This window comes from Caloenas nicobarica, chromosome 2, assembly GCF_036013445.1.
Source record: "Caloenas nicobarica isolate bCalNic1 chromosome 2, bCalNic1.hap1, whole genome shotgun sequence".
In the NCBI taxonomy this organism is placed as follows: Eukaryota; Metazoa; Chordata; class Aves; order Columbiformes; family Columbidae; genus Caloenas; species Caloenas nicobarica.
This window is the reverse complement of record NC_088246.1, coordinates 125,735,327-125,750,242: the sequence shown is the minus strand read 5'-3', so window position 1 is coordinate 125,750,242 and position 14,916 is coordinate 125,735,327. Positions and strand designations below refer to the sequence as shown.

The 14,916-nt window shown below is 37.4% G+C and overlaps 1 protein-coding gene across 1 annotated transcript in view; it reads left to right on the top strand.

The window, feature by feature from the left end:
* The window catches only part of NSMAF (neutral sphingomyelinase activation associated factor), a 40,357-nt gene that overhangs the window by 7,716 nt on the left and 17,725 nt on the right, over positions 1-14,916 (top strand). The window contains exons 2-12 of the mRNA XM_065628066.1: positions 3,394-3,483; positions 3,583-3,661; positions 3,755-3,822; positions 3,910-3,946; positions 6,781-6,831; positions 9,215-9,286; positions 9,661-9,708; positions 9,806-9,858; positions 10,374-10,503; positions 11,481-11,552; positions 12,409-12,517. Coding sequence (XP_065484138.1) covers positions 3,394-3,483; positions 3,583-3,661; positions 3,755-3,822; positions 3,910-3,946; positions 6,781-6,831; positions 9,215-9,286; positions 9,661-9,708; positions 9,806-9,858; positions 10,374-10,503; positions 11,481-11,552; positions 12,409-12,517 — 809 coding nt within the window. The remainder of the gene's footprint in view (positions 1-3,393; positions 3,484-3,582; positions 3,662-3,754; positions 3,823-3,909; positions 3,947-6,780; positions 6,832-9,214; positions 9,287-9,660; positions 9,709-9,805; positions 9,859-10,373; positions 10,504-11,480; positions 11,553-12,408; positions 12,518-14,916) is intronic.

Here is a 14,916-nt window from a genome sequence, read left to right as displayed (position 1 = left end):
AACTGAAAGAGAGCAGCAAGAGAAAAAGAAATGCGAAAAGCTCCAGGGAGTTGTAATGCATGAAATCATGAAAAAGAGTGAAACGGACATGATCTGTGTCTGCAAGCAGTTGGACTCTAGGAAAAAGACCAGCAACGTTTCTAAGTTAGCTTATGATGTTCTTCTTGGCAAAGAAGCGGACAATGACACCATATGGTTTGAGGGCTACTCTATGGCCAAGAAAAGTGGAATTTTGAAAGGTGCAGTTTTCGTGACAGAATCTTTGGACAGGCCATAAGTTTATCCCAATTGTAACGGATACTTGAGGAGATCAGAGAGTGAAGATTGTGTTTGTGGACATTTGATGTCTGGCAGAAGTGACTCATTGCAGCCTGAAAATATAGGAAAATGCAGTTAGCGTAGATGCACTTGCAAGTAGGAGGGTAGCAACAAGCACAGAAATGCTTGGAAGAGACTGCAGAACCACCTGGAAGGCTCTCTGGAGAGCATGGAGCGAAAGATAAAATGTGGAAAACACATGTGGCTTATGTGATGTACAATGTTAGGGGGAAAATGCTGTAAGAGCTGCCAGCAGTACAAACCTTTTTCAAGACAGCAATGCTGAGATCAGAAAGTGAGTGTCAGATGACAGTGTAGGAGGTTGCTGGTGTCCACCAAGGAGTTCTACAGTAATGCTGTCTCTGTAAAACTGGATAGTGAGTAGACATGTGGAAGAGATAGGAAGACTAATAGCAAATGGTAAAGTGGATACTGCCAGTAAATGTTTTTTAAAACAAAGAAACATACAGTTTCCCATGGTACCTAGTTAGCCTATCTGAAGAATTTACCTTGAGTTTTTTTAATGTACCTTGTGCGTTGTTTTTTTTTTTTCATGAAGTCATTGGATTCAGCAGGAGGGAAGACAATGCCAGGGGAATTGTACCTCAAATCTTTCTCAGTAGCCCATGGCTTTAGATTTTGGGAAGATGAATTGATGTATAAAGCATTGAGTATAAAGATAAAACAGTTTCTAGGGGATGGTTATTCTGAAAAGTTTGAAAGAGAACTCTCTTGGTTTATGTATTTTGGCTTATGCAAGTATGATGTAGTTACTGTGAATAACAGAGACAATGTATTGATGTAAAAACATGGCTTATCTTGAATGTAAGAAGGGTTCCTGCATTTAACAGAAACTTGAAAGTCTGGTAATCACTGGTGCTGCCAACAGGTGAATTTGGAAAGAGTATAAAAAATGTCAGGAATTTGTCAAAAGAATAGGTGGAGACAAAGAGGCCAAGAATGAAGAATTTCAGAAATAAGTTCAGTTGAAGAGGATTTTTTTCCAAAAAATCTGGGTATTACCTTTGTTCTTAACTTTTTTTTATTTAAATATTTTGACTTGTGGATAATAAGCTGAATGTATATGCTTATATACTAGAAAGAAAAACATGCTGATGGTAAATTGCTCTTTATCCTAATGCAGCTTTATTCAAAAACTTTCAATCAAAGTGTGGTAGGACTTACTAAACCTGAGTTTGCAAAATCCCAGAGATTTTAAGTTTGTCCCAGGTGATTTCGACCAGATGATTCGTTGAAAAATGGGATTTAAAAGTAACTGTGTGGAAGTTGCTATGGTTTCATACTCCTCTCCCCACTTAGCTTGTAGACTGTTCCTAGTGAAGCTTTTTTTCCTCAAAATGCAGAGCTAGACCTTCTATTTTAGCTTCCTGAAAGTGAGTGATCAAAATAAATGTGAAAAGAATGATTTGGCTACTTCAAAGGCACCAAGGACTCAGAAACCTGGAAATTCAGTTTACACCTGTTGACAGGACATGCTTTCATAGGTGGCAGTAAGCTTGAAGAACAGACTTCTATGAGAAACAGAAGGCAAGTGAAGTTATGTCTTCTGGGAAAGGTTACATGAAGGCAAAGCCCCTAAAATCCCATTGGAAAATGGAGATATTCAAGAACCTTACAATAGCAGCAACTGGGGTAGAGGCTGAAGAGACTTTTTGAGATTTGCGTTGAATTTTATTTAGGAGTTTTCTATGGCATATACTGTTCTAACTCATATATTTTCTAACATTTTAACATCATTTGTTTCTTAGTGACATCACAAAGTGTCTGTTTTCAAGAGTGGAGAGGAAAAAATACCGTTTTGAAAAAGCAGTGGTGTGTTAGGACAAAGTGCCTTGGACACACAAGCAGTTTTGAGTATATGAACCCACTGTTACTTGTAGTTACAATAAACCTTTATATGTTCTGTGTAATATAACAGACACAATACATCTTACATGAACAAGATGTATTTTCCAATAATGCTGGTTGGTTTTTTTTCTATTGTGAAATATGCTATTTAGTACATTCAGTTCATTTTGTGAACTCTTGACATGCTCACTGCTATTTGAATACTGCACTGGGTACACTTGGCATTTATTAGCATTGTCACGGGCATTTCTTGTGAAGCACATCACAAACACAGTACTAAAAGCTCAAAGAGTGGATATGAATAAATACTATGTACTTCTGCAGATCAGGCCAGTGCTGCACACAAGCTGTTGTATGTCCAGCTGAATTGATATGTTTCTGCCCCTCCTGCTGTGCCAATACCCACTGTCATTCCCCAGAGCTGAGAGCAAAGTTGACCATGTGTTCACACTGTTAGTAAACCTGGTGAGTTTTAGTCACTTGCAGCAGTTTTTTGAGTCCCTAGATAACACAATTTCATGTTATATCTAATCTAGCTTATTTGCATTTACCTTGTATCAGCACTGGCATTACTATGATCCTGCAATTAAATATGTCAGAAGACTTATTTTTATAATTTTTGTTGTTGAGGTCTGTCTATTTGATTAGTTGATTAACAAGCTTCCTGTGGGGTTCAAGAGCCACTGGTACAGAGGAAGTGCAGAAATGTGGTTGGAGAGGAAGGTGATGCTTGGTATCCATGGAGTGACTCAGACATGTTGTAAAATCCATGGCCATGATTTCGCTTAACGCTTCAGGCCAATGTCATTTGGCCTTGCTTCAGAAAGATTTAATCTCCTCCATTCCAAGTGATTAGTTCCTGCCTCTCTTCTTGTGTCATTGCATATTTTGACTGGCATACACTAATCAGGGCTAAACTGATGGTTACTGCAGGGAAATCCTGGCTATGTTAGTATAGTTCCTACCCTTCCATATGAACAGAATCAAACACCTACCCTTATATATGTTAGAGTGTCAATTGATCTTCTTCATGTGGACACAAATTTTCCATATGGGTTTGTTCTTTGAAAAAGTTCATTTAAATTAATACATTCTTGAGGTGTGGGGCATAGCAGAGAGACTTCCCGAACACTTGATATAATTTATTAAGAACATTAACTTTCATGGTGTTTTCTTTTTGAATAAATATTTTTTGTTTATTTCTAGGTTTTCACTGCTTCTTCTTAACCTGGAAGAATATTATTTTGAACAGCACACAGCTAATCATATTATAAACAAAGGCTGCAGAGATGAAAGGTGTGAAACTCTTACATATGTTCACTTATTGGAATTGTTCTAATCCCGTGTGTACCTAACACATACACAACTACTTTATTTTTTTATTGTTCCTTTTAGAAAATTCAGAGGCTCTCTAAAAATCTGTTCAAAGTCAATCATTTTTGAACCTGATGACAATATCCAACCCATTATCAAGGTAAGCAGTGCAACCTTAAAATTTCTTGGTAACTTAAGATTCTCTTTAAAAAGCTTTTTAAGAAGGAGTATGTATTTTTATAACTTGCTGCAGATACCACTGAGAGACTGTGTTAGTATAAAAGCCCCAGAAGACAATGAAGCAAGTAACCCTTTTACGCGGTACGTGAATTTGAGTTACTGTATGTGTTTTTAACTCTTTTTAAAGCTGAAACACCCATCTCTTCAAATATCTTATTTACCTTTTAGGGACACATCTGGAAGGTTTTCTGTTGTGTGTAATCAGGTAAGACCTGTATGTAACAGATTCTTGATGTATAAATGAATGAGGTAACGTCCTTTAATGGTGTCTTTCTTGAAGCTGAAGTCTTAGGGTGGGGGGGTTAACTGGAAACAGAGCCAATTAGTGTCAAAGCCTTAACATTCATGTGAAGCTATTGATGGTAGAAATTTCAAACTGTTAATGACTTCATTAAGTCATTAATTTGATAAAGTGAGCTTTTTGCACTGTGCATTTTATAATGGAGCTCAGGGCAATTTTAGAATTGAATGAAAAAGGAGGATAGACTCAAATTAAACTGGTTATTAATCATTGTTGTTTTGACCTTGCTATATTGCTTTCTCCTACTTTCTGTGGTGTGTAGTGGTAATGACAAAGCCATCTTGACCTTGTGATTCAACTTTGTGAAAACATTGGACTCTTGCTGTATGTCCACCAAATAATTATGAGAAGCTGTCCTGAAATCTGGATTCAAGTTTCAGTCATGAGTTGTAGTTAACTTTGATATGTCATGCTTAATTTTAAGCAAGGGAATATAGTTCAAGCTTTGGTAAATTGCAGCTGAAAGGTGTTCCAAAGCTGTAAAAGTTTCAAAAAAACCTGTTCATGTTTTCATTTCAGGAAAAAACAGAGTTGAGGTGGGAAATATCCTTTTAAACATTCTAGCATGTTTGTAAAATCTGCCTTTAGTAATATCTAAAATTGATAGCCTTGCTCAGTTAGGTACTGCTGCAGTCAAAAATCAACTCAAGGATTTAGGATTGTCTATGCTGGAGAAATCTGTGAACTGTGTTAAAGTAATTTAATCTTGCAACAGCTTCTGTGCAAAGTGTTGTGTAGTCAAGTTTTCTTGTGTTGGCAGGTTTTTTGTGTACTGAGTGTTTTTTAAAAGGTATTTCTAATTGTTCTGTGCATTTGTTCCACCATACATGAGTATGTTCTGAAGAACAAATAATGATAAAAATATCTCATTGGAAAGGAGAATTAACTTTCAAAGTGTCAAGTGTGGTTAGCAGCCTCCACTAACACCCTCACCCCCCTGCCATGTGTGGCTTGCCAGTCATCCTTCTGGGTCTGGGGAAACGTTCTAAAGTAGTTTGATGGCATGATACATGCTGGTATTTTGTATAAAAGGCAGAGGGACTTTTGAGGGTGAAGTACTGGCTGGTTGTACTTATGACAAATCACTACCTAATTATAAATATTTTTTTCTAAGTAGAATTTCTGCCTGTAGGAAACTTCATGTAAAGAAAAATTGGAATATCTTAAACGTGTTCGCCTTTTCTTCAGGCTCAAGCAGTATGCATAGCTGGATAAGAAGCTTTGCTTTATGTAACAGGCAACTTAGAAACTAATGGCTATATAATACAGCAAATGGAAATAATAATTGGAGATTATTTCAGTATTTTTTTTCTCAAGATAAAATTGGGGAAAAATCCTTCAAAATAGGAAATTAATACATTATGCTGAAGTTTTTGCTCTTGTTCCATATTTTTTTGTTTTTATTGTCTACTTTTTCATGTAATTTGGGGCTCTCAGCATAGAATAATGTTTAATTATCCTGCAGAAGTGTGACCTGAGTGTAAAGCAGGTGTCTGATTCATATTCTCCTATGGCCTCATTCAGGTCTGTACAAGCTGATGTCAGATGAAGGGCACTAATTGCCATTATTTTTTAATGCAGCACTTAGAGAGGCATGCTGAGCTTGTCTAAGCGTACCACTCACGTTCTTCTGGCCGGATGGTTCTGTGAGGGGTTGTGTGGCGAAGGCTGGCTCTGCTGTCCGCTGGTGGCACGTGGGAAGGCTGGTGGGACGTGGGAAGGCTGTGAACATGCCAGAAGGCCTCTGACTAGAGAATGGTACACTGTGTGGTCTCTTGAGAGTTTAATATTTGGTCTTGGTTTGAGGCTGCTGCCACGCCTCAGAGTGGAGAACCACAGGCATGGTGTCAGCTGTAGGAAGCAAACTGAGGTACCCAAAAAGGCCCTTTCATTGGCCAACTCTCTTGGGCCATGGAGTAGATGACTCCATGGTAGCACAGTCCAGTGTGTTTTGCGCAGTTCAGAAACAATCCTGAGTCTTATGCTCAGGCCTGAGATTGGGCAAGTTTGAGCCGCTCTATGAGCAGAGCAAAGCCATGACTGACTTCTGCCTGGTCGTCTTTCAGGCAACAGATAGTAAGGCAATATCTACAAACCAATGTGCGAGCAGTCAGGTCTTTCTATAGGAGTTGAGAGAATGTTCTGAAGAAGAGAGTGGTTTTATGTGGGTTTTGGGGAGGGAAGATCCTCTCAGCATAAGAGAAATAAAACTATTCAAAAACATGCTGTTGGATTAGAGGGGAAATCTGGTGTTTGTGGTGGTTGTAACTGGAAGTGAAACGTTTGGCAGTGGAAGAAAGGGTTCATTCGAGAAGGTTTACAGAATAGTTTATGTTGTGAGTTACCCTTGTGGGGTAAGGGTCAGAATCCTGAGGCCATGAGCTACCAGAAGAAAAGAAGGGGAGGATCCTCCCATTGAGTGGGGTTAGACCAATTGCTGTGCTTATTGGCTTTAATCTTGCGACTCCTCGAAGGTCACATGATTAGAATAAAACCCACTAATAAACTGCCTAGGTAAGTAAGCCTCTGAACTAAATTGGACACTTGCCCCTTTTGCAGTTAACTGCTATAAAAGGTCATTGTTTTTTCAGCAGTTTATCTGGGGTAACCAAAGCAAGATACTGCAACTAGTGTTTTGCTTGCTTAAACAGCATTCTTAGCTTTGTCTTTATCAGTACTTCTGATTTATTTTGTTGTTTTTTTAAGGACTGAAACTGTAATATCTCTCGCTCTTTCAGGTTTTTCTCATTAAAGAAAGAAATATTATTGCACCCTATAAAACAGTAAGAGTAAGTATATATATTTTTTTACCACTCTTAGCAAACTAACGTTCTGCAAGGATTCATGTTCTCGTTTCTGAAAGAGTAAGATAATTATAATTTGAGGAATATGACAATAAAGCTTAAAAAAAAACCCCAAAAAGTAATTGTTCATATTGATCAAAAAAGTGTCTGAATTCCTTCATAATAGGTTTGTGATATTTCTTGGAGGACATACTGCAGACTTGGCACTTGCTATTTAAATACCTTAATGTGCAGCTCTGTGGGCTCAACGGTCAGAGCTGGCTGCTGGTATTTCAGTGGACACCACATCCTGGCTAAATGGCTTCTCCTCAGTTCTGCTCACACCCGAGATGAGAGATTGCTAACTGATGTTTCCCAGCTGAGTGCTTCACAGTTCAAACAAATGGCAGAGAAGGCTGCTCACATCACAAATCAGAGCTTAGTTCTGATTGCTTTCTGCTGATGGGGCTTCTGAGCCTGGAGGCTTCAAGGCATAGAAGGCATAGAAGTAGGTCTTTCTCACATGGAATGCGAGATGGGTTAGGACACGAACACAAAATGAAAATGCAGAGTCATTGAACACCAACTTTTTTGTCCAAGAATTGAAACAAAATTGTATTTCTCAACATACTTGTTCAAGTAAGAAATTTCAAGAATGATGGAGACCATAAGTCTGCACTTCTGCAATGAACAGCAAAGAGGCAAGAGATTATGTCCATTCTTTCAACAACTGCTTTGGGTTGTTTTTGTGATAAGATCTGTATCTGAACTAGGCCTTTTTATTTTCTTTGTTTACCCTATTAATTCTTCATGTGTTGAACCTGTTTTCTACTCCTGTTTTCTGCTTTGCCTCTGTGTGCAAAATTTTTTAAGTATCACACAAATATCACATTGACAAGACAGGAAAAAATAAAAGAACCAGAGGGGCTGTTTGGAAGTCTTTTCACTCTATTTTCTTCTAAGTCAAGATTCATTCATACCTAAAACATTCCTGACAGTCAACCATTAAATTTACTTCAAAAAAGTGTAGCTATGTTTCTGCATATTAAAAGAAGAAATCTAGCTTACCTTCGATCATTTCAGATTTGTTTCCTGTTTCTGCTAAATATCTTCTACTTGACTCATTGCCAGTTCCAGATGCATCACTGAGTGTTGGAATTTGGGAGTACGTTTTATCTTCCATGTCTCACATTGATTGTTTCGAATCAGTTACAAAATAGTGAGCTATTGTCTTTGCATATGGCTGGAGAGCTGTAGCGAGAACTGCTCACAGAAGCTTTTACATGGTTGGTTGTGAGTAATCCCTGTAGACCATCCACTAGGATTTCTGAGAGCCATGCTTTCTCTGTGGAAGGAAAGTGGTGCTCTGGGTGAAATGTTACAAGGCTTTTGTCTAAATTGCTACTGAATTTCATGTCTCCCTTTACTCCAGCTCCATTTACTTTCTGAAGCGTGCTTTCCTCAGGAATTGCTGTCAGTTCAGCTCAGGTCACATACATTACGCTGAAGATCATCTAGATTTCCATGTCTCCTTTCTTTCAGTTTTAAATTAATCCAATTGTATCCACTGATCAATGTCTTGATGTAGACTTACTGATCACCTTTAATTTTTTTTTAAAGTCTAGCCTGAGGAATTACAAAACCCTACAGAAATGTGTTGATAGTTTTATACTACATTCAGAGTTCACCAAGGGATCTCACCACCTTTTCAAAATATGAGTTATGTTTAAGAGTTAACATCAGTTGATCCACGCACACACTTTAAAAATCCTTAAGTCAAACCAGAAATATGCACTATGAAACAACACTTAAGAAAGCTGGGAAAACTGTGGAGGAAAAAAATGAGGATGCCACATATCCTGGGTGATGTGTTAGTGAGGTTTTTATAAATGACTAGTCAAAATAAGTTGTGATTGGCTTTGGGACCTTTCAGCTCAAAACTATTTATGTAGCGGAGAATGATAACATCTATAGTCTAGTATATAAAGATTTGATGGGGTGGTATCTTTTGTCTAAAAGATATACAGTAGCTGTTTAAATGTAATATGTCATTTGCTAGTTCTATATTTACATGTGTTCACCTGATATTAAAATAGAGCAGATACTAGTTAGACATTTACTGATATTTATACTGTATTAATTTGTTCACTTGAAAGCTATTATGTTGCATTGTATTAAAGAACAGACTAAATACTGCACAAAGAGCTTACCACAGGGAAGATGTATTTGTAAAGAAAAAAATAAGGTTTAACAACTGCCTTTGGAATGTTTCAGCTATACTGCAATCTCTGCTTTGGCCAGGTTTTAGATATTTTGATTTTAGTTAAAACTCAGTGGAAGAAAAGTTTAATTTTAAACTAATTTGTAGTAAATGTTACTTTTGGTTTAGGGTAGAACAGAACACTTGTTCCAACTGGATGTTGCTGGGAAACTAGGAGACGTTGTGCAAAATCTGCATCAGGTATGTGGTTATTTGATATGTCTACACATTTTATCACAGCATCTTTTTTGATATTTAATGGAGAACTTTCTTTAAATATTTATTCTCAAGGTTAAATTCTTAGAGTATGTTTTTAAAACATAGCAGTTGAACACATCTGGTTGTGACATGTTATAAGCTACTTATATTAGCTTTTACTATGCAGCATGGTAGTGTATGGACAAAGTAATAACATGACAGTAGCAGTGAACAAACGTTTCATACTTCAAAAGAAATAATAAGAGCTCTTCTAGTACTCTCTTACCAAGAATGCTAAAGCCCCCCCAGTTGCTATTGACTTCTGAGCTGTGTGGGAGATCTCTTTGCTCTTTCACTTAAAGCTCATTGTTCTCTAGCTTTACAGGGCTTCTTGTCTGGATAAGATGGGAGACCAAGCTGCCATGGTAAGTATCTGATTATTTGTGATATCACTGTTTAATAATGAGATTCTAATTGCATTTGAATCAGAGACCATATTAATTTTTTTTTCCTTCATATTAGATAACTGCTATATTGCAATCGCGCTTGGCTAGAACTTCATTTGATAAAAACAGGTATCCTTCTGTTAATTTTATACTGGGAAATGATTTTCATCTTGTTGATTGATTAGCCTACTGCATTAGTACTTAATAGGTGCTTGTTTGGGGCAGCATAAGTTTTCTAATTCAGAGAGTTATCTTCTTTGTATTCTGAACCATCTGGAACGGAGAATGGGAGATACCGTGGTGTGAACACGAACATGTTACTTTTTTATGTCTCCAAACTATTCCATTAATCTGTGAATTTGTTGCAAATTGAGTATCAGTATATGCCAAATAAAGCTCTGTATAGAAAAGTCAACTGGTTTGCTGCCAGGCGGGTGCAGAACGTAGCAACTTTCTTTTCTGGAGTGCCTGTTAAGGTAGAGGTCTCAACAAAGGACTTTCTTCATGTCTAAAATAGGCTTAGTGAAGTCCCCATTCTGATGTCCCAAGGTTATAGGCTAACCTAAAACCTTTCTAAAGAATGTAAGGATAGCTGTGCCTAAGTAAGAACTGGAGGTGAACTTACTCCCTTTCTTCACTTGTAGATTTCAAAGCATTTCTGAAACGCTGCATATGGAATGTAAAGCAGAAATGGTGACGCCACTGGTGACTAATCCAGGGCATGTGTGTGTTACTGATGCTAACTTGTACTTCCAGCCTCTTAATGGATATCCTGTAAGTGCCTCATAGACAGTCTTGCATATGACATGAGCACGCTGCCCCTCTAGTGAACAGTTTTCATTTTCTGCATTTTTCCTCTTAAATGCACGTGGAGCACATCTCCCAGAAGACTCTATTTTCAGTTACAATCAGGAGCTCCTTAGTTTTCCTTGGAGCTGTGCTGCTCTGTTGCCTTCAGTGTATCTCTACTTCTGAGGCTCTATTCTGTGCTAACTTGCCTAAAGTTAACCTCCTACTCACAAAGCATGAAATGTCCTTTGCTCATTCTGTATTAATATTAAAGATCACTTTTTGTAACATTTCATTTAAGATAAATTTCTTAATCTTACTCTGTGGTGCTGTTCCTACCTAGTGAGAACTTTATATGTGTTTATATTAGAAGATCTTAGCTGGGTTTTCTATTAAACTGATCATTTCTATCTCTAGAGGAAAACTGGCTGCATGTCACAGACAGATTACTGCTTTGGAACTTTGTCACAGAAATAGCTGTGATAGTCTTAGCAGGCCACTAATAGACTAAAAGTATGTCCAGACAATGCAAATGTGTTTCACAGCTGAAGATGACAAAATGCCATTTAATTTCTGTCCACCAGGTGGTACCATTGGCAAACAGTTTGCCCTGCAGCCCAGGGACTTCCTTATTTTTAATACAGTTTATTGTGTTCTGCTCCTCTCTTGCATGATCATTGTAACAGGCAACAGATTCGGGTGATAATACCTTATTCTTTATTTATTCTTAAACTCCTTTGCTACTCAGACAAGAACCAACAGCAAAGACAAGCTGCTTCTTTTTAGTGTAACTGCTTAGCACCACTGTTCCACTGCTAAAATGACATGAGTAGATATTGTTTTCATATTACTAGCATCTCTAGGCAAGAGAAACTTGATATTGACTGGAGAGGTTAATGTAGAAGAATGTATACGCTCTGGAATATCTCCATCTTTTCTTCCCTCTCCCTAACCCCCCACAGAAACCAGTAGTACGAATAACACTGCAAAATGTGCGTCGCATCTATAAAAGAAGACATGGCCTAATGCCACTGGTAAGCTCAAATATATGTATTTTTTATAATGTCTTGCTGTATATATCATTTCTTAAAATGACCGGCTGAAACTGTGTGCAGCATTAGGTAGAAACTACATGTTTCTAAAAACTCTGCATTAAGTAGTGAACAGTACTCAAAGATCCTTTCTGGTTTTTAAGTGTTTTAGTTCTCTGTGTTGTCAAAAAGATGAAAACAGGAAGAGTGAACCCTGTGAAGGATGAAAAATTTATTTCATAAGCAGTCAGTGTAGGAGAACAGAGAAAGGAGTACCTTCAGGGAGCAATTAATTCCATTTATCTCAAACACTTATCTTGGGATAGAATGAATTGCTCTCTCATGGTGTATTTTCTCTCTGGATTGATTCGTGGAGGGAGCTTGATCACTGGTTCAAGTTGAGGCTAATGTGGAGTGATGAGTCCTGCTGTACATGGCTGAGGGATGATCAGAGTGCTGCAGTGGAACCTCGGTCATATGCTTTCACCGTTTGCACTGAAATCTCGGTCTTAAACAAAATTTTTGTCTCAAGACATTTAAACTAAATAGACATTTAACTCTTGGCTTCACTCCATTCACTTAGGACAAAAAAGCATATTACCTGTGCTTAATCAGTCCAGGCAGAGCTAATCTATGGACAGCTATAAATCTACATTTGCTCAGTTGAGTGTAAACTGAATGCTTTTATGATAGGAAACATCAAAATGTTAGACCTTGTTGGCAAAACTGCTACCCAGTTTAAAGTATTAATTTTTAGATTTTAGCAACTGGAATATTCTATTAAAAAAACCTAACATGAATATTACAGCTTGTCAGTAATTACTCTCATTTACTTTCCCCTCCTCCTTTAACTTCTAAGGGACTTGAAGTATTTTGCACAGAAAACGATCTATGTTCTGACATCTACTTGAAATTCTACAACTATCAAGATCGAGATGAGCTCTATTTCCTTATTGCGACATATATAGGTTTGCAGTATTTATTTATTAATGTTGTCTGTAGTACCTTGTGAGGGGAAATTTGTCTGGGTTTTGCTCTGTTGATTTGTGGAAAGAATGAGAGGAATAAACAGATATATTAACCCTAAAAACTTTTGATAGAAGTAAGCAAACTTCAATGAATGTTGTGAAGCTGCATGTATTCTGTTTGTGTTTGAAGAGCTGAGTGTGAAAGCTGAGATAGTAATATTAAGGTGAAACTAATTGTCTTGATTTGCAACTAGATATGCACTGTCGTTTAACATGCCCCAAAGTGTGGGGGGGCAAACAAAAACCAAACTCAAAACACTTTATCTTCAAAGCAAGAGGTAAATAAGATTGACTCAGCTAAATTGTCTTTTGCTGAAAGAATATAGACTAACTGGTGGGTGGATCCCCCTGGCCCTTACTTAAGTCCAAGTAAAAACCCTTTTGAGAAAGTTCCTGTAATGGGTGGATTTCCAGGGCACACACAAATACTTGAATTTTCCTCGATCTTAGCAGGGCTTGATGAAGATTACTGTTATGAAACAATTAAATTCTCATTTCTATTAGATCTTGTATGCATTAATTCCTGGAAAGTAATACGTATCTTTTGCAGATCATGAACAGAAACTTCCTAAAACGCTAGTTGGTCCTGGGGGGGCAAAAAAAAAAAAAAAAAAAAAAAAAAAATGGAAAAAGCGAATAGATTTTCTGTGATGCTGCTACAACTGACACACTGAGACTTGTGTTTACTGCCAATATTGAAAGTGTTTATGTAGGGTTTTTTTTACTATTTAGTTATTGTATCACAGGTCTAGTTTTGTTTTAATGAATTTGCTTGAATATCAGTTGACATTTTCCCCACTTCACAAAGTAGAAAGGCCACGAAGAAGTGATCATCTGAGAGTCATTTTAGTTTTTTAGATTTAGAAGAAATAGATTGAGATGATTTTCTCTGTTATTGAAATAACTGCATGCTGTTACCCTGCTTCAGACTTTGTTTTCTGGATAACTTTCAAAGGTGAAACTTCAAGGTGCAGATGAAAGTGATGATGTTGTTGTTGCTGGAGCTTAGAAATAAAAAACGAGTGAGCCCTTTCTCCAAAGGTGTTTGTAGCCCCTCAGTAGCTGTCTCTGACAGCAGAAGATCCTCTCTTTGAAGGTGTTAACACTTTTTACTGGTATAATTTCAGGAGCTAAGGTGAAGGGAGGGTTGAGTTATGTTTTTCCAGCCCATGCTAAGCTAAAATAGAGGACCACCACATCCTAATCTGAATTCCTTCTAGTTAATAATTGTAGTGATAATATTAATTTGATGTTCCATAGAAATCCTAATTCTTTAGCTTTGTCTTGTACCTTTCAGCAGCAAATGGTGGTAAAAGCTATTTAAGGACTTTTAAGTAGAAGGAAGAGCAGCCTGTAACACAGATGCAGTAGAACAAGCGTACAGAAGTGTGCCGTGTAACGCTTTGTATGGCAAGGATGTGGTTTCCCTGCAATTACTTCATGAAGAGGCTGATGATGGTTTCTTGCCATCATACCACAATTGCAGTCCTTCAATTCTGCTATTGCAGGTACTTGCCAAAGTGCTGTAAACTGGACCAATGGAAGGAACAATTAAAAACAACAATAAAACACTCCTCCATGCAAAACCATTCCCCCGGCCCCCTATTTCTCTTGATAAACCTGCTAGTCACAGGACAGACAAAAATAATGATGATGATCTCTTTAATTTCATTTTAAGATGGAGAGACAGAATGAAATCAATATTAGCAGGTCAATTTGTTGTACAGCAGCATACCTTTGTGTTGTAACTATTGAGCATAGTGTAGTGCAGTATTGAATTTGTTGAGCACCTGCCTAATGCTTCAAACAGAAGCTCCAGGTGCATAATACCTACTTTCTTGAGGGGTGGTCAAGTTTTATCTTCCTTTAGTCTCTCTGTTTCAGTGGTTCTGAAACTGGATCCTACTTGCATACAAATGTGACTTCTTTCCAGAAGTCATTGTTAGTGGGCATCCTTAGTTGTCCAGTAGGAAAATATATTTAATTTTTTTCTTGACTCTAGCAGAACTACTTCTAGAAATTTGAAGTCTTAAAGGTTGCACGATTGCCGAGAGAGCTGTTCATGGTCTGCAAATATTTTTCTATACCACCATAAATCTTCAAGTTCTTTCCCATCCGTTGTTTCCATGTTTGGTTTCAACACTCCTGCATGATTTTTTTGTTGAATGCAATTTAGGCCTGTTTAAACAAATCTTATAAGATATATAAAGTATGGTGGCTATTGAAACATAAAGTTACCATTTAATTCTGGCTTGTTCTTTTAAACAACTTTGCCCTTAATTATTTTATAGTACCTTTCAGAATGTTAATCACTGTATAATTTGGGGGTGGAACTCCAA